This window comes from Sitophilus oryzae, unplaced genomic scaffold, assembly GCF_002938485.1.
Source record: "Sitophilus oryzae breed Bouriz unplaced genomic scaffold, Soryzae_2.0 scaffold_1442_pilon_pilon, whole genome shotgun sequence".
In the NCBI taxonomy this organism is placed as follows: Eukaryota; Metazoa; Arthropoda; class Insecta; order Coleoptera; family Curculionidae; genus Sitophilus; species Sitophilus oryzae.
Window position 1 is genome coordinate 2,703,386 of NW_022146107.1, and position 20,833 is coordinate 2,724,218.

Below are 20,833 nucleotides of genomic sequence, written 5' to 3' on the forward strand. Positions count from 1 at the left end.
TGGACAGATGAGTGGATAATTGATCGATCCCGTAGCGTTGGATGGAGATTTCGTTGTCCTGCTAAACATACTATAAGCGCAACAAATGGCACATTTCTAGAGAAAGAACTCGGCTCAATGATGTTAGAGCAGATATCATAACGATTTCATAAATATAACGTCCATCTTTATTTGGGACATAACGATGATGAAAGGGAAGCCAACAAAGGCCGAATTTAGAGATTATTAGATCGATCCCGTAGCGTTGGATGCAGGTTTCGTTGTCCTGCTAAACATACCATAAGCGCAACAAATGGCACATTTAATGATGTTAGAGCTGATAACATAATGATTCCATAAATATAATAATAGTGTATAATAACATATAGTGTCCATCTGTATTTGGGACATAACGATGATAAAAGGAAAGCCAACAAACGCGAATTTAGAGATTATTAAATCGATCCCGTAGCGTTGGATGGAGGTTTCGTTGTCCTGCTAAACATACCATAAGCGCAACAAATGCCACATTTCTAGAGAAAGAATTTGGTTTAATGATGTTAGAGCTGATATCATAACACGTTTAATGCTTTCGTGACAGCTAAAAACGCCAGTTAGCTTAGCATCATTGTCAATGAAACCGGAGTAGCCCTTGACACAGCTGTGGCATGATATTAATATTACCGTGATATCGCGATAAAAGTGGCTTGGTGCAATTTTTGTAAATTGATGGTGCCGATGACATTGTTGAAGTAGATGAGACCCATTTAACCAAAGGGAACTACAACAGAGGCCGTCAAATGGCTTGGCAACATTGTTGGGTATTTGGTGGATTCAGCCGAACCACCAAGAAACTCTTTACAATGGTAGTTCAAAACCGATCGGCTAATACACTATTGCCAATAATGCAACAATACATTGATAATGACAGTGTCTGTTCAGACGAGTGACGAGGTTATCGTGCGTGTATTCTACGGCTGCGGTACGATAAATCATTCCCGGAACTTTAACTCCCCAGAAATCAAGAACCATGGGTGCCTGCAGGAAGGTTCTCCGACAATTATATCGACACAGGTTTTGTAATAATAATAGCTCCCGTATATAGCGTTTAACACCTTGGGAGTAGCAGGGTACAGCTTGCCAAACTAGAGCCGTTCGGTATATTAGGAAGTTAATGTGGCTAGCACTACGCTTCAACCGCCTATTATTACATCAGTATTGTGAATCCCAGGTACTCATTTAAGGCTGAGTCGACCTAGGTGCCCAAACTATTTTTATTTTAATAAAAGATAGTCGGCTGATAAAATGCCGGCTGTAGGATTCGAATCCACAACCTTTGAATTAGTAGACGAGAGCTGTACCTCTAGCCATGCCACCAGGCACCTCGACACAGGTTTAAATGGTTCTTATTCTATGGACCATATGGCACCACTACGATGAGTTGGTTTATTTACCTTATATAAGAGTTTTTATCATATATCTTGTTTCAGGTGTCATATCCAAAATATTGAGAGGGCGTGGAGGAGTTTGAAAGATGTATTTTATAAAATCGTCAGTGTTCTGTACCTGTATACTCCGACGCACAGTGGGCCAGGGATAGCCTTAGCGATTGAAATGGACCCAGAACCTATTTCGTCCAAATTTTTTCTTTCTTATCGCAGACTGATTAACTATACCATGAAACATCAGAAAACAAACAAATGAACTCGCTCCGTTGTCATGGTGCGAGTGTCAAAAATAATTTTAAGTTTGTTGACGCGACATTTCGTGTTGATTAATTTATAGAATTTTGCCTGTTAAAACTGGAGCTGTTTTTCAAAGTAATTGTTTTTTTAAAAAAAGTAAACATGCAAGAAGCCAGGGAAGGTAAGTTTTCATATTAATTTTATGCTGATAAAGTTACTCTGAAACACAACTATCCTAAAGAAATTCTACATTTTAAGTAACACCAAAAAAAATTGCCAAATAAAGGTTTTTTTAACTTTGTTAAGCGATATGTTAAAATTTTAGCATCCTTTAGGGCCACCGTTACTACTGTGTATTTAAGAAACATCTTATAATATTTTCTGGAAAACAAAATCTTGCTCCCAGCTGCTCCATTTTAAAAAAAATATTTTTAAATAATTTAAACCGAGTGACACAAAAATCGAAACACAAGTTTTTCGTTAATTTTTTTTAACTCTATGATCAATTTTTAATGCAACAAATCTCTTTTTACATTCAATTGATCAGGGCTTTTGAGTTGAAGTATTTATTTGCCTGTCACCTTGAAAACTAAGATGGTGGCGAAGTTCAAATGAAAATAAAATTTCACATCCGGGTCTTACTTTTTGCGTAATTTTATTTTGGTGTTTTCAAGTAACAACTGAACTAAAAAGTAGCTTTTTTTCAGAGTTCAAAAATCATTCAGTTCCTATAAGTTTTTTATATGAAGTCTGCCATCAAAAACTATTGATAAAAGAAACTTTATATAATAGTCTGTGTGAAAGCTGTAAAAATCAAAACCAAAAACTTATAGGGTCTTTGGCAAATAATTATTTTTGTCAATTTCGAAAAAAATGGCAGATTGCTAACCGAAATAAAAATAGATTTTTGGTGAGATACGCAGCATGGCTGGAAACAAGTGTAACCATACCTTGCAACAAACCAAGAATGTCTAATGTTGGTCCACAGAAAGTAAAATTTGACAATTTAAGTTATGCTGGAAAATATAAAAGAACAAAAAAACTCCGAGAATTTGAAACCAGTGAGCTTGTGTTTGCTACAGAAATCGATTTAAGAACTTCCGGTAAGCCAGCAGCTGCAAGTTTATTGGCTCAAGTAGCAAACTCATCAAATGAGTCAGTCAAGCATTTGAAAATATCAAATGATTCAAATAATAACCAAAAAACAAGTTTTCAAATGTCTCCAGAGAAAGCGCTGTCCCTAATAATAGATACAAATCTTTCTAAGCGACAGTATCAATTGTTACGAAATAATGCGAAAGAAAACAATTTAAATTTATATCCACCTTATAATACAATAAGAAACGCCAAACAATTATGTTACCCCTCAGATATCACTGCTACAGAACACTGTTTGTGTTACTTTACAGTCATTACTAGATCACACTGTATCCAGATTATTTTTAGTACTTGAGCTTTCTTCCGATAATTTTATCAAACTAACAACAATTTGACTTTGCTAAGTAAGTGGGGATGTGACGGCAGTTCAGGACAAAAAGAGTATAAACAAGGTTTTCAGGAGGGTGATTTTATTGATAGTAATTTATTTTTGTCCTGTTTGGTTCCCTTAGCATTGTACTCGAAAGATTTAAAAAACAAAAAAATTCTTTTATGGCAAAATCCACGACCTTCGTCAACTGTTTATTGCAGGCCTATAAAAATTCATAAAGATAAAGATGTACGCCACTGATTTTTCTCTTTATTCTTAATTTTTTTTGGAGACAGAGGCAAATTAAATACAACTTTTTTTATTTATTTTTAGCACCTTGCCTCATCTTCAAGAAAAAAAAACTCTCTATTACATATTCCTGATTATATACAAATCCATTTAATTAGTTATCATTGACACTCTGTATACCAAAAAAGAGGAGAAACTCGAAAAAATGTTATACTACATCTTCATTTTAAAATTAAGTGAGGATTCGCGCCTTTGTTTTGTTAATAAAGTGATATCCTGTATAGGGAATTTACGGAGTACCCTGTATAGCAACAATTATAGTTTATTAAAGTCCGATGTTCGTAAAAATTGTATTTATTCATTTTTTAATACATATTTAGATAAAAGTTGTTGACATACAAAAAGAAATTGAATTAGTCAAACTCCTAGTTACTTCCTGGCCCACTGTGCGGCGTATAGTAAACGCAGGTTAACGACCGTTCTTCAGAACTATTCGCATTGGAGAGTACCAAAGCGGGTCGGCATGCCAAGGCCGGCCACTTGCTACACAGTACCGCGGCCGGTAGTTCCTCAAGCCGCGACCGACGGTACTGCTCTGCTATTACATCGGTAGGGCAAAGAAAGCGTCGCTATCACTCTTTTTTAGCCGACCATACCAACAGGTAGGGTAGGCTATATTAAGATCGGCAAAAAGTTTTTTAATTTCATTCAAAATGAATTATTTGGGTCATACATGACTTAAATACATAATATTTCCATGGTGTCTGTCTGTCCGTCTGTAACACGCTAACTCAAAAACCGCTAAACCGATTTTAACCAAATTTGGCACAAAAATACTGTGGCACCCGAGAATCTGGCTATTAGGTTTTGGTGGGGGTGGGGGTTGGTAAGGGGGTATGGGAGGGGGTTAAAAATTTGAAAAAATCATAACTCCAAAATTACAGTAGCTAGCGAAACGCGGTTTTCAATTTAAGATTAGGGATAATATTTGCAATTGTATATATAACAAATTGCTTTTTATTAACATATTTTAGAATGGGCGGCTATACGTGCCTCCCGGCGCCAATTTTTAGTCAGTGAAATGCAGCAGATTTAATGCGAAGTACATATTTTAACTTTTAGTACGCATTTCAACATTGAAAATGTATCTGTTATCTTAAGAGTCTAATACGCTGTACTGTTTGACCAGCGGATCTGTAGCTACGGAAGGAATGCGAGAAAAAAAAATCGATATTGCCACGTTTATCTATAAAATTGCAAAATTGCCAGACATGAACTATAAATTTAATATATTTTTATTATATATAATGTGTTAGTTATTTTCTGACGTATATTACTAAGGAATTTTAACGTAGTTCATATTGTTCGATATTTTTTATTTAATAAGTTATTTCTTTCATTCTGTATAATCTGCTTATTATGAAAGTTGAAGATTTTTCAACGATATCATTGGCAAACCGGCATCGCCGCGCATGGCCGCCTATTCATTGAACATGATTGGCGAGAGTACGTCACAGGATTTGTTACCACGCGGTTGCCATGTCTTTTACGCCTTTCCTATTCGCTTGCTTTATGCCCAACTTCACGATCTCTTCTGAAAAGAGTAGGAATATTGAATACTATTGAAATATCCAGTGGCGGTGTCATTTTTTTGATCATTATTACTTTATTTCATTATTTTATACCGGTTATCCTAAACTTTATTCCTATATTTTTTGTATATTTGATAGTTCAGTTGTGTTTTATTGTTTTGTTATCTTGTTATAATGTTTTTCGTTCGTAGTTTTTAATTATTAATATCAAGTTTGATCGTATATTTGTGTTTTAAAATGAATAAATTTGTTAAGGGTAAGACACTACATAGTCAGACAAGAGAAATAATAGCTAATTTATATAAGTAAGTTAATAATAACGTGGAAGAAATATCATTTGGTTTATTTCCTTGTGTTCATAATAGGGTTTGCGATGAAGAAGCTACAGAGAGTTCGCTTAAGTTGCTGCTTAAACGTAAACTTGTTAAAAACACAGAAGTTAAAAAAAGGCTTAAAACTAACCCCGATAAAATGATATCCAGCTCTGGAAAGAAACGACCACGTGAGACTGCTGTCGAAAAGCTCGACGACTTTTTCGAAGTGGTCAGGAATTTGATAAATAGATTTTATCTCGAATTCAAACTCGTCCTCACAATTAGAAAGCTTTTGCAAAAATTGCAGGAAGAATCGAATTTTCCTTTTGCAGGGAAACGCTTAGGGAGTTATTAAAATCAAATGATTTTTTTTGGCGTAAATGTCAAAATAACAGATAAATATTAATGGAGCGGCCCATTATATTACAGAGAGGGATATAAATATATACGCGAAATTCGAAAATATAGCCAAGTATTATCTATTTGGATGAAACATATGGGTATACAATGACCTAACCTTTAAAAACTGCTGCGGAGCGATACCATATCTGGTGTAATAGGCAATATCAGATCTACTGATGAGTAAAATTATGTTTTGTTTGCGCTTCCAAAGTTAACTATTTTCAAGATTTTTTTTTGCTGGAAATAGTTATATCTAAAATTATGTATTATAGAAAAAAATATAGTTAGTACAGATATATAAATAAATATACCTCAAGACTCAGTCTTGATCATCTGCTGATGGCAGACATGGTTAGCGAAACGTGGTCCAGTGTAAAATTAAAGTGTTTTGGTGTATTGTACTGATTTAGTGTTTTATTTTGCTGTGTAACACCAAAGGTTCCAACCCCCAGCTGTAATTATTTCTTCTATTATATTAACAACACAATAATAAAATGATTCAAAATATTTAAGGGATCTTTAATAAAAAGCTTTTTAGTGTTTATCTGCTAACTCCAACAGTAACGATTCAAACAGCATAAAGTTTTTTGAAAAAAATTATTAATCTGAGTATTATATTTATGATACACATTATTTTCATATAACACCGTACGCCCATGCCTATTTTATGAATGAAATTGGGCGTGTTTTGTTTACAACTGCGTTCCCCTGCCGATACCCCGTAGCTACAGATCCGTTGGTCACAATATACAGGGTGTTTTAAAAAACATGTGCCATCTCTCGTGGGGAGATTCATCACGTAAAAATAAGATTTTTTTTTCATATCAACATAGGGCCGAATCTGCTTTGTTTCCTAGCTACAGGGTGTTAAAGTCTTAATATTTTTTCGATTTATTATACTTTTCTTTCCAAGAGCTTTAGCGGTTTGAATGAAATTTTGAGGGTAAAAGTTACTATAAATGCGACATATTTTAAGGCTAAAAAAGTGTCGCCATATTCACCAGGGACGTGCATATGGGTTATCACTGGAATATTTTTCTAAAAAAAGCATGTACGCCACTGACTTTTTTTCTTGTTAGCGTTATAGTGTAACCAGTTTAATGCCGATTAAAAGTTGTCTCTTGATATTTTGTCGGTTTCGGCCTTCTTGATGAGATAAACGCCATTTCATTAATTTGCCTTGATCCAAGCCTAATAGCAACCTTAAAAAATTTAATATCATTAACTTGTAAAAGTTAAACTTTAAATAAGTACTCGTTGATTCTCGTTTGATAGTTACAAGGTGTTAAAACTTTTTAAAATTAGGCAATACATGTTATTATAGACAAAAAATAAATATGTTGACTGAAATGATAAACTTGGGAACTTTTTATTTTTTTAATTAATCTTAAATTTTTCTTCAAAAAAATGACGATAAGACAGTTTCTGTTGAAGTTTTGGAACAAAAACATTATAATTTATGATTTCAGTCTAATAACTATTTAGTCAACATGTCTGATTTATGTCAATTATGATAGACATTGATAATTTGGATTCCATATATCTCGAGAACCATTACCCGGTAGCGATTTTACCAAGAGACCTTTTTTTACGCAAAAAACGTCGTAAATGTAAGTATTTTTACTTAATAGTTTTATACAGGTACGGACGAAAAGTTATTACTCTTTAGACCAGTTAAAAATATGTAGGTGGCGCCCTCTACAAGTAAGGAGTCATATTGACATCAAAATCCAATTTATCATGACAAAAACTCCCAGATACCAATTTTCATCCAAATATTAACGTTACTTTAGAAATTATTTGGAAAAAATCGAAATAAAACTGAAATTCCTACACCCTGTATCTCCGATACTAGGGATCGGCAAGACAAGAAATCTTGTCTTGACAAGCAATTTCTTGTCTTGTCTTGAAATATTTTCAAGAATTAAAAAAAAATCTTGTCTTGACCATTTCTTGAGAGTTGATTTCTTGTCTTGATTAAAGAAATCTTGAAATTTCTTGATATCTTGACAAAAGGGGAACCCCCGTTTAAAATTCGTTTATTAAAAAGGGGAACCCTCTGTTTAAAAGTAGCGATGAGATTGGTTAATGTGATGTTTATGCTTTATGCGTAAAATTGAGGGTCAGGCAACTAATTTTCAAAAAATTCAAAAACTTTGGGCTCATTATACTACAGTAGCCAAAATCACCAGATTTACATAATTTTGTTAATTATTATTATTATTATCTAACATTAAAATGAGTGATTGCGATGGTTCGTTGAGCAGCAAATCTGAGCCGTTCGTAATTGAATCTGGTTCAGAATACCTACTAGGGTTCCCAACTTGAGCATCGGCTATTCCGGGACAATTATTTTTAAGTTTTTAAATAATTGAAACAAAACGTTAAATATTAGAAATTCAAATATATTATATGTAAATGTGATTTTTTTGGTCCCGGCCAAGGCAAAATTTTCCGGGACAAACTTTCTGATTCCTGGTTAATCCCGGTTAAACCGGGACGGTTGGGAACCCTAATACCTACCACCTCAGACACCTGGACGTAGAAGTTTAATTAGTGACTTTGACAGTATATAGTGACGGTGATATAATACTGTTACCTTTGAATAAGAAGACTAAGGAAGGAGCATAATGCTATCCATGTATTCATGCATGGTGGGCGGAAAAAGCGCCATAAAAGCACTCTAGGGTGGGGATCCTTGACAGTTCTGTTTGACGATTCATTTGACACATTTGAATTTGATTTGAAATTTTGTGGATTGTCAGTCTTTATGGAGCTTATTTTATGTTATTTATTATTTATTCTACTACTGATAGTTGTATAAAGGTAGTAAATCTAGATGGAAATTGTGGCAGAACTTAAATTAACAGTGACACTATCGCGATTTATCGAAAAAGACTCTAAAATAGTTGGTTGTGTAGCGTGCGGTAGATCTCGGCAAAAATTGAGTGAAATAATGGAACAACTTTTCGCTAGTAAGTGACTATATAATATACATACGTGTAGTAAACCGATCATTTATGAAATTCACTTAAATTAACTAAATTATATATTTTTCTTGCATTTTAGCTTTTATTTATTACTTGTCTAAGATTAGATGTCAAAGAATTTAGATACGTTAATTTGACTTACCTGCTTCAGTAGCGTATCGGATGTTTGTGTTAATAAATACTTATTATAACTTATCTATTTTATTAGAATTATATATTTTTATAACAATTTTAATAACTACCAACATTTATTCACAACGTAAAATAAAACAACAAATTATTGAGTCTACCCCACGTCTACCCTACATCATAGTTTTACATTTTTTAAATAAAATTAGAACGACACTGATAAACCGGAATTTAAGTCGGCCATATTTGAGGCCCATCGCGGTGTACCTAAGATTTTTGATATGCTCCTTCCTTAGTCTTCTTATTCAAAGAGTGCTACAGATAAAAACAGTCAAAACAACAATGATAAAAGCTACTTTACTTCAGTGGCGTACATTAAAATGTATTATTTTTTTTTATTTTAAAAGTTTTACCTTAATTCAAAAAGTCTGTATGCCACTGAAGTAGACCCGCTTTGCAAAGTTTTTTTCTATTCTAATATCGTAGGCCATAACATATCCAAAAAATTAAAAAAAAAACAGTTAAAAATTAAAAAATTATTAGACATTAAAAAAGGTTTCAATTTAATTTGGCCCACAGTATGCCAACTTTGGACATCCGATTTTAGACGTACTTATGTCAACTTTGGACATTGGGCATCCGAAAAAGTGCCACTTCGTACAAATATTTTTTGCTTAATAATTTTTGTATCCATCAATTAATGGATGTTGATATATAACAAATTACAATATTTACAAATACCTAAGTAAATGAGTATTTTTTTTATTTTATATTTTCAAGAAATTTCAAGATTTTCTTGATTTCTTGTCAAGAAATCTTGATCTTGAGAAGTAATTTCTTGTCTTGCCTTGAAAACCAAAAATCATTTCTTGTCCTGAAATCAAGACAAGATCAAGAAGTTGTCAAGAAAATGAAGGGGTCGTCATTTTCTTGACAGCCGATACTAAGTATTTTAGGACATACGAGGCATGATTTTTAAGTAAGTGCCGTTTTGCGATTCCGCCGCCGCAGCGCTACGGTCGGCGTTCCGCGCATGCGCGCTGGTTACCTACATCTCTTGTCTATGCACAGACGCCAGTACAGTCTGATTCTTCATTGTATACGTTGTTTATTGAGTGTTTAAGATGCCTCCGACAATCGTGAGCCCCGCCGATTGTGAAGTACGGGCTGTCATACGATTTCTTAGTGCTAAAGGCGTATAACCGATCGATATTCATCGTGAGATCTGTGAAGTTTACGGACAAAACATTATGAGTGATGGAATGGTAAGGAAATGGGTGAGAGCATTTAAAGATGGCCGCACAAATGTGCATGATGAAGAACGGAGTGGGCGTCCTTCGGTCGTTAATGAAGATTTGGTGCAGAAAGTGGACGAAAAGGTGAAAGAAAACAGACGCTTTACAATTTCATCATTGTGCGACTACTTTCCTCAATGTTCTCGTAGTGTTTTGTATCGCATTGTGACCGAGAACTTGAATTACCGGAAATTGTGTTCACGTTGGGTTCCGAAAATGTTGACGGATTTGCACAAAACCCAACGTTTAGCCGGTGCATAGACTTTCCTTGAGCAGTACCACAATGAAGGTGAAGATTTTTTAGACAAAATTGTTACTGGTGACGAAACATGGGTGGCCTACGTCACACCAGAATCGAAACAACAGTCCATGGAATGGCGACATTCATCATCACCCAAAACAGTGAAGTTTAAGCAAACAATTTCTGCCCGGAAAATCATGTGCACCGTTTTTTGGGACAGAAAAGGAGTATTGCTAGTGGAGTTTCTGCCTCGTAATGAGACAATCAATGCAGCATCTTATTGTGAGACATTGAACAATCTGCGCCGTGCAATCCAAAACAAAAAGACGTGGCAAGTTGAGTAAGGGTATTGTTTTGCTGCATGACAATGCCCGTCCACATGTGGCTAATCGGACCAAAGATCTCATCAAATCTTTTAAATGGAAACTCTAGATCATCCTCCATACAGCCCTGATCTGGCGCCCAGTGACTACCATTTATTCCTGCACTTGAAGAAACACCTGGGCGGTCAGCGTCTTCAAGACGATAACGAAGTCAAAACAGTTGTGATACAGTGGTTAACCAGTCAGGCGGCAGAATTTTATGAGGAGGGTATTGGAAAACTGGTGCCACGTTATGACAAGTGCCTCAATATTCACGGAAATTATGTAGAAAAGTAGATTAAGGTACAGGCTTTCATGTAAAAATAAAATTATTGCGATATCTTTGCACGTTTTTTTTTAATTCCAAAACGGTACTTACTTAAAAAACATGCCTCGTACTTTTATATGAACTTTTTTACTTATTTCTTCTTATTTTTATCTGCAGAATATGCTGCCGAAGTTTCCGGAATACAGTTCGGACCACCCTGTATTATAAAATTCTTCGTATACTCGCTCGGTTGTGTACGATATTCTCCGATGGTGGCAGCACCGGCGGAGAATGCACCAAGCCTATAAAAACCTGGTTCCGCTAGTACCTAGTATTACATAAATAAATCAAAATGGAAATTAATTATTTAATTCTTGTGTTATCTCATTTTTACTGCGTAGAGACCCAAATTCGACGACTTACGACGATAATTATATTAAAAAAATTCACCTACTTGCCGTGCGCGTGTTAAATAACAGGCGACCTAAAAATCCGAAGCCGAAATTCCATTTTGTGTGGAGATTTCGATTTTTAATTACGATTAAATAATACTTTCACATTCGGAATGAGCAACGGCAGCTTTAATCACCGAACAAAATAAATTGTAGATAAGCTAAGCCAAGATTCGTTATTGTTGTTCTAGATTCTAGATCATAGCTTTTTAAAAAGGAAATAATGTTTATATAACTTTATAAAAAGATAATAAATTTATAGATAATATACAGGATGGTCCGAACTGTATTCCGGAAACTTTAGCAGCATATTCTGCAGATGAAAATAAGTAAAAAAGTTCGTATAAATGTATGTCCTAAAATGCTTAGCTTCGGAGATACGGGGTGTAGAAGTTTCATTTTTATTTCGATTTTTTCCAAATAGTTTCTGAAGTAATCTCAATATTTAGATGAAATTGGGTGTGTGGCAGTTTTTTGACATGAGAAATTTAATTTTGATGTGTCAATATGACTCCTACTTGTAGAGGGCGCCACCTACATATTTTTTAACTATTTTAAGAGTAATAACTTTTTATCCGTACCTGTAGGTAAAAAATCGTTACGAGTAATGGTTGTCGAGATATTTGGAATCGAAATTATCAATACCTCTCATCATTGACATAAATTAACCACGTTGAGTAAATAGTTATTAGACTGAAATCACAAATTTGAAATGTGTTTGTGTCAAAAGTTCAACAGAAACAGTTTTTTCATCATTTTTTCGAAGAAAAATTTATGAATAATTTAAAAAATAAATAGTTTCCAAATTAATAATTTCAGTCAAATGACTATATATTTTCAACACGTTTATTTTTTTTGTCAATAATGACATGTATTGACCATTTCCATTCTAAATATCTTAAGAACGGTTGTTTGTAGAGATTTTTAGCAAGAGACATTTTTTGCGTGAAAAATCACGGAAATGTATATTTTTTCGCTCAGTAGTTTTATACAGGTACGGACGAAAAGTTATTAGTCTTCAAAACAGTTAAAACACACGTAGGTGGCGCCCCCTACAAATATGAGTCATATTGACATCAAAATAAAATTGCTCATGTCACAAATCTCCCAGATACCAATTTTCATCCAAATATTCGAAATATAAAATCGAAATAAATATAAAATTTCTACACACATAAGAAGTTTTTTACTTATTTTTATCTGCAGAATATGCTGGCGAAGTTTCCGGTATACAGTTCGGAGCACCCTGTATAATAGTTTTTGAATAATCTGTTGATCATCTGTTGATTGTCAATAATTGAGGCGTCAAGTTTAATAACCCATCCGAAAAACGTTGTTTCGAGATAATATGCAAAAACTTTTAGCAAATGAAGCGTTATTTTACAAAAAACGTATCCACTGAGTGGAATCATTGTTTTGTATCTTGTTTTTCTAAAAATAAAAATTAATATTTAATTTTTTAAGAGAAAAAAAACACAAAAATATAGTAGAGTTTGCTACAAAGAATAGATCCCTCGACTATAGTTTGTTGGTGAAAGCCGAAAATCGTTCTCTTGAGAGTGTCGACTGCAGCAAATTCCTGGGAGTGCATCTAGATCAGAAGCTAACATGGAGAGGCCATACCAAGTCAGTAACTGCAAAGTTAAGTTCTGCTTCCTTTTTGATTAAAAACTTGAAGCATACAGTTTCTGGCGAAAACAATAAAACTGATTTATTATGGATTGGTACAATCTGTGTTGGCGTATGGTCTGGTGTACTGGGGACACTCCGGTGAAGTGTGTTCGGTTTTTGTGGCCCAAAAAGAAAATAGTAAGAATCATGGCTGGGAGGGGTCAGAAAGACTCATGCAGGCCATGTTTTCAATCGCTAAATATTATGACTTTATATTCTTTGTACTTATATTCAATTATTGTATTTACAATTAAGAATGAGGAAGAATTATCCCGACGGCGGGAAGTTCACAGTCACAACACCCGCTACAAAGATGAATTTGATATCCCATATACGCGCCTTACTATGGGGCAACACAACCCATCAATATTTGGGAGAAAGTGTTTAAACAAAATGAGAAGAGTGTCCGTAGAGTTTAACTCTCTAAACCTAAACAAAAAAATAAGTTTAATTTAAAGAAATTTTTTATATCAAAGGAGCTATTACACTCTAGACGAATTCTTCCGGGAGCCGGAAATTCCAGGCTTGTCAGCACATATATAATAATGATTCTTCTTTACAATTGTTTTTTGTTTGTGTATAAAAACATGTATAGTTGTTTTATATTTGTATTTGTATGATTTTCTGTCAAAAATTGTTGTTTTCTGTATATATATTTATCGACGATCCTATAATCTAAGTACCATGTATTTATATTAAAAGGAATTAATAAACTAAACTAAACTAAACTAAACTAAACTATGTCAGATAAGGCGGATATTCTTGCAGTATGATGCACATTGCGGATTTTGCTACAGCTAGATATTTGCAAAATTAGGTAAGGATTTGAAATGAATCAGACGTGAGTAGTATTATTATACTTGTGTAGAAAGCCTATGAAAAAATGCAGGATTTGCAACAATAATGACAGTAAAATGCAGATCTAAATGGATAAGACGGATCTTGCTGCAGTAACGTAATTTGTAGCTAATTTTATATAGGAACTAGCGTGTACCAGCGACTTCGTTCGCGTCGAATTAATTATTTGTAATGGTGAAGATAAAGCAAAGCAAGAATTTCCATTAACATACAAACTGGATAAAATTTTCTCACATCTATGTCAGCAAGAGAAAAAACAATATGGCGATATTATTATATAACTTGGTAATATTTGAGGGGTAGATTCATCTCGTTGGAATTTGATTTTCGAAAAATCCGTTTGCCAAAAATAAGCTTTTTACGTCAAACAGTTTAAGCAGAATCGTGGTTAAGAAATTACCCAACTTTTTGGAGCACCCTGTATGATTTTTTAAAAAATTTCAAAATATGTAAAAAAACAAATAAATTATGCTTGTCCAAGCATTTTCCCGAAAGACTAACCGTTTTTAAAATAACAGATATTGTAATATTTGAGGGGCGTTTTTACCCTCTTGGAATTTGAGATTCGAGAAACCCCTCCTTATCGAACCTCTACACCCCACAGTCAATCCGTTTGCCAAAAATCAGCTTTACACGTCAAGCAGTTTAAGCAGAATCGTGATTACTCAATGGTCATATTTTATGAAACACCCTGTATAAATTTATAAAAAATCTTAAAATATGTAAAACAACAAAATAAAATATACGTGTTTCAGAGTTTTTCCGAAAAACTCACCGGTTTTTAAATAAAAAATATTTTAATATTTGAGGGATATTTTCACCCCCTTAGAATTCGAGTTTCGAAAAATCCCTTCTTATCGAACCTCTACACCCTAAAGTCAATCTGTTTTCTTAAAATCAGCTTTTTTACGTCAAGCGCTTTAAGCAGGATCGTGATTAATCAATGACCAGATTTTTCGAAACACCCTGTATACATTTTTAAAAAATCTTAAAATATGTAAAAAAACAAAATAAAATATACGTGTTTAAGCGTTTTTTCGGAAACTTTACCGTTTTTAAAAAAATAAAAAATATTCTAATATTTGAGGGGTGGTTTCACCCCCTTGGAACTGGGATTTCGAAAAATCCCTTTAATCGGTATGTCAGTCACTTAAGGATTTTATATATTAGTATAGATTATACTTTTGCAGATTTATTTGGGAGTGGGGTTGTTAATCATATTATAATTAAAAAACATTATATTTTTTTTCGTTTTTTTCAGAGAAGACATGGAAAAAGTGAACATAAGATTTCACGATAATGGAACGGTATCATATCAGCACAAGAAAATTCTCAGATTTGTACCTGAACTAAGTGTAGATAGAACACATAAAATTACAGTGCCTAACATCCCTTTGCTGGTAAGTATCTTTTTCTGTTCTATAAAATTAATTTGAATATTTATGCAGGTACAGAGTACGAAAAAAAAACGGCATCCAGTTGGCTTGAAAATGACGATCGATGGCATTCCTCATATAATTTTACATATAAAAACAGCGAATTTAATTATAGCGCTTATTTTTTAGCTATCAAAATAAAACATAACGCCGATTGACCAAACCATACAAGTAAATACATAAAGAAATTAGCATCTTCAAGGTTATTTTACTCTTGTAAAATTTCATTTCTTTATCATTGCTTTAGAAATTTCGCCTAATATTTTGTAATGAGAGATTATTTAATGTTGCCCAGTCAAACAGGAAATTACATTATATTTCGCTTTTTATGTACATAGTACCGTCCATTTTGTTGCATAGATGTTTGTAATTTCTTTATATCTTAAGCTGAAATGGGTGGTTCTTCTGGCTGTTACATAACAGGTATTTAAAATAAGTTAATTAATATGATATTCAGTAATGTATTGTATTATATTGTAGTCTAGTTATGTATAGATTCAAAGATTTTCCTTGATTTCAAAGATTTTTCTTGATTTAAGCACAGATTATACAGATTATAAACTTTGTTTTTTCTTGATTGTTTTTCGTGGTTCCAATTTTCGGAATCGGGTACTAGTTAGGTTACTAGTTTGCGCACATAGCACGCCCACTTATGGCTTCTAAAATTGTGCACAGCGCCTGACCGGCACAGTTATTAGAGAGATATCGGAAAACCGAATAGCGTCATGCAGTATTTACGCGTATGGTTACCTTATCATGGTTACGATATGCGCGAGTCAATTTTTAACGCAACACCCGCTAATAACTTTACCGCCTGACGTAATTTGCGGAACAATTACACCAAGCGCTATTTCTAAATAACGTTTAAGAATTGCTTAAATGGGCATGTGCGGGTATTTGATAACCGGGGCCGGCCGGCGAGATCTTTTATTTTAGGTTATATTTGAATTGATTTGAATTATTACTTTAGTTTTATTAGGTAATTTGATATTTAAGTAGCTGGGATTAGTTTTAATAAAAATAAACATGGCCCAAAATATGAATTCCACATCTTCCAATATTAAAAAACCTATAAAGAGGCTTAGGTTTACAACAGAGAATTTGTTGCTTGTTGCCCTTAACCCATTGACAGACGTTGAACAATAAAGCACTGGAAATAAGCACTTTAGCCCTTTAGTTTTAAAATACCTAGTAAACAAAACAATTTCAAAGTTTTAAATTCAAAGTTAGGTTAAGTTTAAATAGCGGACGCGACGCGAACAGAATTCTTTCCGATCCGATAACTATAAATGAAGAGAGTTAATACTACCTCACGTAAAGGAAATAACACCTGGCCTTATTAACGTCCATGCACGCTATTCGGTTTAGCGATATCTCTCTATTACGCTGTTTATTGTTATTTTACGCGAGTTTATTTTTGCGCACAGGAAATTTTACTCGTTTGCACATTATCATAAAAAACAATTTTCGTACCATGAATTAGTGATAAGATTTTTATCTGTATACATATAGTATACCTAATCTGTGATTTAAGTAAGAACAATCTTCGGATTGTTACGGGGTTTTGAACAGGACACTGTCTCCTGAACGAACACCTTGAAGCTGAGAAACAACTTCGAATGCAGATTCTGTGGGGGAAATGGGGAAACACTAAAACACCTCATTGAATGCGCCGATGGTACGACTAATATCGGAGATGGAGAACTAACCTTTGTAAAACCGTCTAAGATACTGGCTTTTATCAAAGCCTTAAGCCTGTCTGATAAGTTATAACTCAAGAAAGATACTCTGGATCTACAATAAGGTTCAGAACCGGGAAATCCCGGTACCGAAAGTACCGAGAATTCCCGGTTTTTTTGAGACATCAAAGAACCTTGGGACGGAAATTTTCGGGACTCGTAATAATAATTAAAAACATATTTTTTGTTACGTACGAAAGAATTTTGACACTTTCTAGCGGTCGAAATCAAACTCTTCTAAGTAAGTAATGATTCTTACTCCTGAACTTATTTTGAAGTTTCTATAATGTGTATTAGCATTGAAGTTTAAATATGTTATTTTATTATTTAGTATAATATTGCTGAATGTATTAGTTATATTTTTCTGTGTCATGTTTTTATAGGCATTTGCATTTTTAATTGAAAATGTTAAGTTTTTTTTCTAATGTGGTAAATTTAGTATCGAGGTTGGTTGATGTTGTTTGATGTAATTTTTAAGCTACCTATGTGTTTTCTTTTTTTTTTTCGCTGGTGTTTATGTTTACTTTATCATGACTTAATAATTTGATATTATTTTCATTTGAAACTCAATTTTTATCAGTTTTTCTTTTGAAAACCATCCCTTGCTTGCTAATTTTTGACGAACTCCACAATCGTTGGAACGAAAATATTTTAGTACTGTTCTGGAGACTCTAATTAATACCACCAATTAGGGTTCAAATCTTTTTGGCCATCACAGAGCCGGGTCTTGGTAACAATAATTAAATAATTAATTTATTGTTACTCGAGAAAGTCCTTTGATACTTTCTATATATAGCGGTCGAAATCAAACTCTATTAAATTTTGTATGATTTTCATTGTTTTCATTCATTGTTTTCATTAAATTTTGTATGATTTCAAATTTGACTCATTAAATAAGTAATGATGCTATTTCTTATCAAGAACGCTAACTTCTTTTCTCTTGAAGTTTCTATAATATTTGTTATGTTATGTTTTAATAGATATTTGAATTTTTAATTCAATATTTTTTAGGGCTTTTATCTCAAATTCAGTTAAGTTGGTTTATGTTGTTTCATGCGAAATTTAAGTTACCTATACTTTTTCGTTTACTTGTGTTCATGTTAATTTTTTCATGACTGATTACTTAATAATTTGATATTATTTTCATTTAAACCTCAATTTTTTATCCATTTTACTTTGAAAAACCATCCCTTGTTTTCTGATTGATGAACTGCACCACCATTGAACAAAAACTACATACATACATACTGCCATTACACGCTGACGAGTAGTTGACACACATCAGAAGATGGTCACGCAAGGCGTTTTCCTTCATGAGCTTTTCTATGACTGAAAAGCCCGAAACGTGATGTTATCTGCCTACCGCACTCCGGACATTCAAAAATCTCATTGCTTTGTTGTCTCTTTACTTTCTGGTTGCCGCTGTTAACTGAGTTTACAATTCTTCTCCATTGAGTTCTATTGCGAGCTGCTTCCTCCCACTCATTCTGCATGTTAAGTTTTCGTGGAAAATGTCTTTGTACCATTTGAGTTGTCCACCCGGCCTCCTCTTACCGTCTGCAAGCTCACCGTAAAGCAGAGATTTTGGTAAGCGGTTTTCTTGCATTCTGCATACGTTCTGCCCATCTTAAGCGGGATTTTGTAACCATGACTTCATTACTCTCGCAGTTAGCTTTTTCAAAGACCGATACGTTTAAGACATGATGGAACCACCGGATTCTGTTGCAACTTGTTTAATGCGTTCATGTGTCGGCGGTACGGCACCCAGGTTTCGCTCCCATATGACATTGTGGGGATTATAATTGCTAGGTACACTGCAAGTTTTGTTTTTGTACACAAGTCATGATTGTAGAAAATCCTGTCTTTTAATTTCCAGAATGCTCTTGAGGCGCTGCTAATCCTGTGCTGAATTTCATAGTCGATATTGGCCTTTTCCGAAATCAAACTGCCGAGGTAATTGAATTCCGTTATATGTTCCAATAGTTCTCCGATTTTTATAAAACAACGATTTTTTTAACAAAAATTAGTCTGTGCGGAAAGTACTGAAAAAACGGGAAATCCCAGTTCCTAGGAGGCGCGGTCCCGAAATTCCCGGTTCAGAAAAACAGATCCGATTCCGGAGACCCTAATATAATAATAATAGCTCCCGTATACAGGGTTGTTCACCACATACGACACGGAGTATTGTAGCTAAACGATGAGATTTTTACAAATTGTAAGTTTGGGGTTCGTTGAAGGACTATTAGAGCTACAATTTAAAAATATTTTTACAAGATACAGAGTGTCCCAAATAAATAAAAAATATCAAAGTTGTATTTTTTAAATGGAACACCCTGTATATTATTACATTTTTAGTTTCTACGATTAAAATAAAGGTAAATTTGATTAAGGTTTATTATACTTAAACCTTACCGTTTTTAAATATTTTCAATTTTGTGAAATTGCAGTAAAAATTTTAAAGCTTCATTTCTCCAAGGGTATCAATGTTTTTAATACTAAATATTTAATGAAGTTTATTTATTGATCAGTTATTGTGTTGCAATAATAAAAACTTTACTACCTTATACAGAGTGTCTAAAAATTTATTTTAAATAATTATTAGCTTCAAACGGCAATAACTTCTTTAATTTAAATGGAATGCCCCGTATATTTTAGGAGAATCAGATGCACAATTAAATTGTCTATCAAATTGTATTATGCCATTTTTTACCTATCCCTTCAAGTTTTCGTAGAAAATGCATTTCCTTATAATTTAGACCTCATTTATCAATATATCCATGGAATATTGACATTTTAGATTGTTTTTAAAGCAACAAATGTACAAAATGTACAGACTAGTAATATTATCGTTTTTAGCAAAACGATAATATTACTACCCATTTGTATGCAAAAAGAAAACTATTTAAATCTTTATAAAAGAGTATACCATTAATTAAATATAACACCATTATTTGCGCCCATATACTAATTAATTACATACTTAATTGTGTTCGTTATTAAATTATTATAAATAAATGTGGATTTGAGTCAGAAATCAATATAATAATAAGTTATCAAATTAAAGTCTCTGTAGTTATAAATAAGCATTTATTAAAAAATGAAATATCATTTTTAAGGTGTTACTTTTTATCACACTGTCTAATGCCCATACAAAATTCAGTTTTTTAGTATTTGGAGCAATTATTATTAATCAAAGCAAGCAGTCATTTAATGTAGTTTGAATACTGGAATCATATTAATTGGTCCTCTTTAACAAATATTTAAACAATTTTTTTTAATTTTTTAATGAAATAAACGAATTATATCGACAATATTAGTATCTGTACTCTTTAAAAATTTGGTACATCTTTAAAAATAATCTAAAATGTCAATAGTCCATGGATAAATAAGTTCTAAATTACAAGAAAATGCATTTTCTACGGAAACTTAAAGAGATAGGTAAAAAATGGTATAATATAATTTGATAGACAATTAAATTGTGCATCTGATTCTCGTAAAATATACAGGATGTTCCATTTAAATTAAACAAGTTATTGCTGTTTGAAGCTAATAATTATTTAAAATAAATTTTGACACTCTGTGGTAGTATTATTTTATTATTGCAACACAATAACTGATCAGTAAATAAACTTCAATAAATATTTAGTATTAAACTTTGATACCACTTGTTTTCATGAAGCATTAAAATTCTTTTTGCTGCAAT

General features: G+C 33.1%; 1 protein-coding gene across 1 annotated transcript in view; it reads left to right on the forward strand.

Annotated features, from left to right (window-relative positions):
* Positions 1-1,826: 1,826 nt before the first annotated feature.
* Positions 1,827-20,833, forward strand: part of LOC115877224 (scavenger receptor class B member 1-like) — a 36,404-nt gene continuing 17,397 nt past the window's right edge. Inside the window, exons 1-2 of the mRNA XM_030893383.1 lie at positions 1,827-1,845; positions 15,183-15,355. Coding sequence (XP_030749243.1) covers positions 1,827-1,845; positions 15,183-15,355 — 192 coding nt within the window. The remainder of the gene's footprint in view (positions 1,846-15,182; positions 15,356-20,833) is intronic.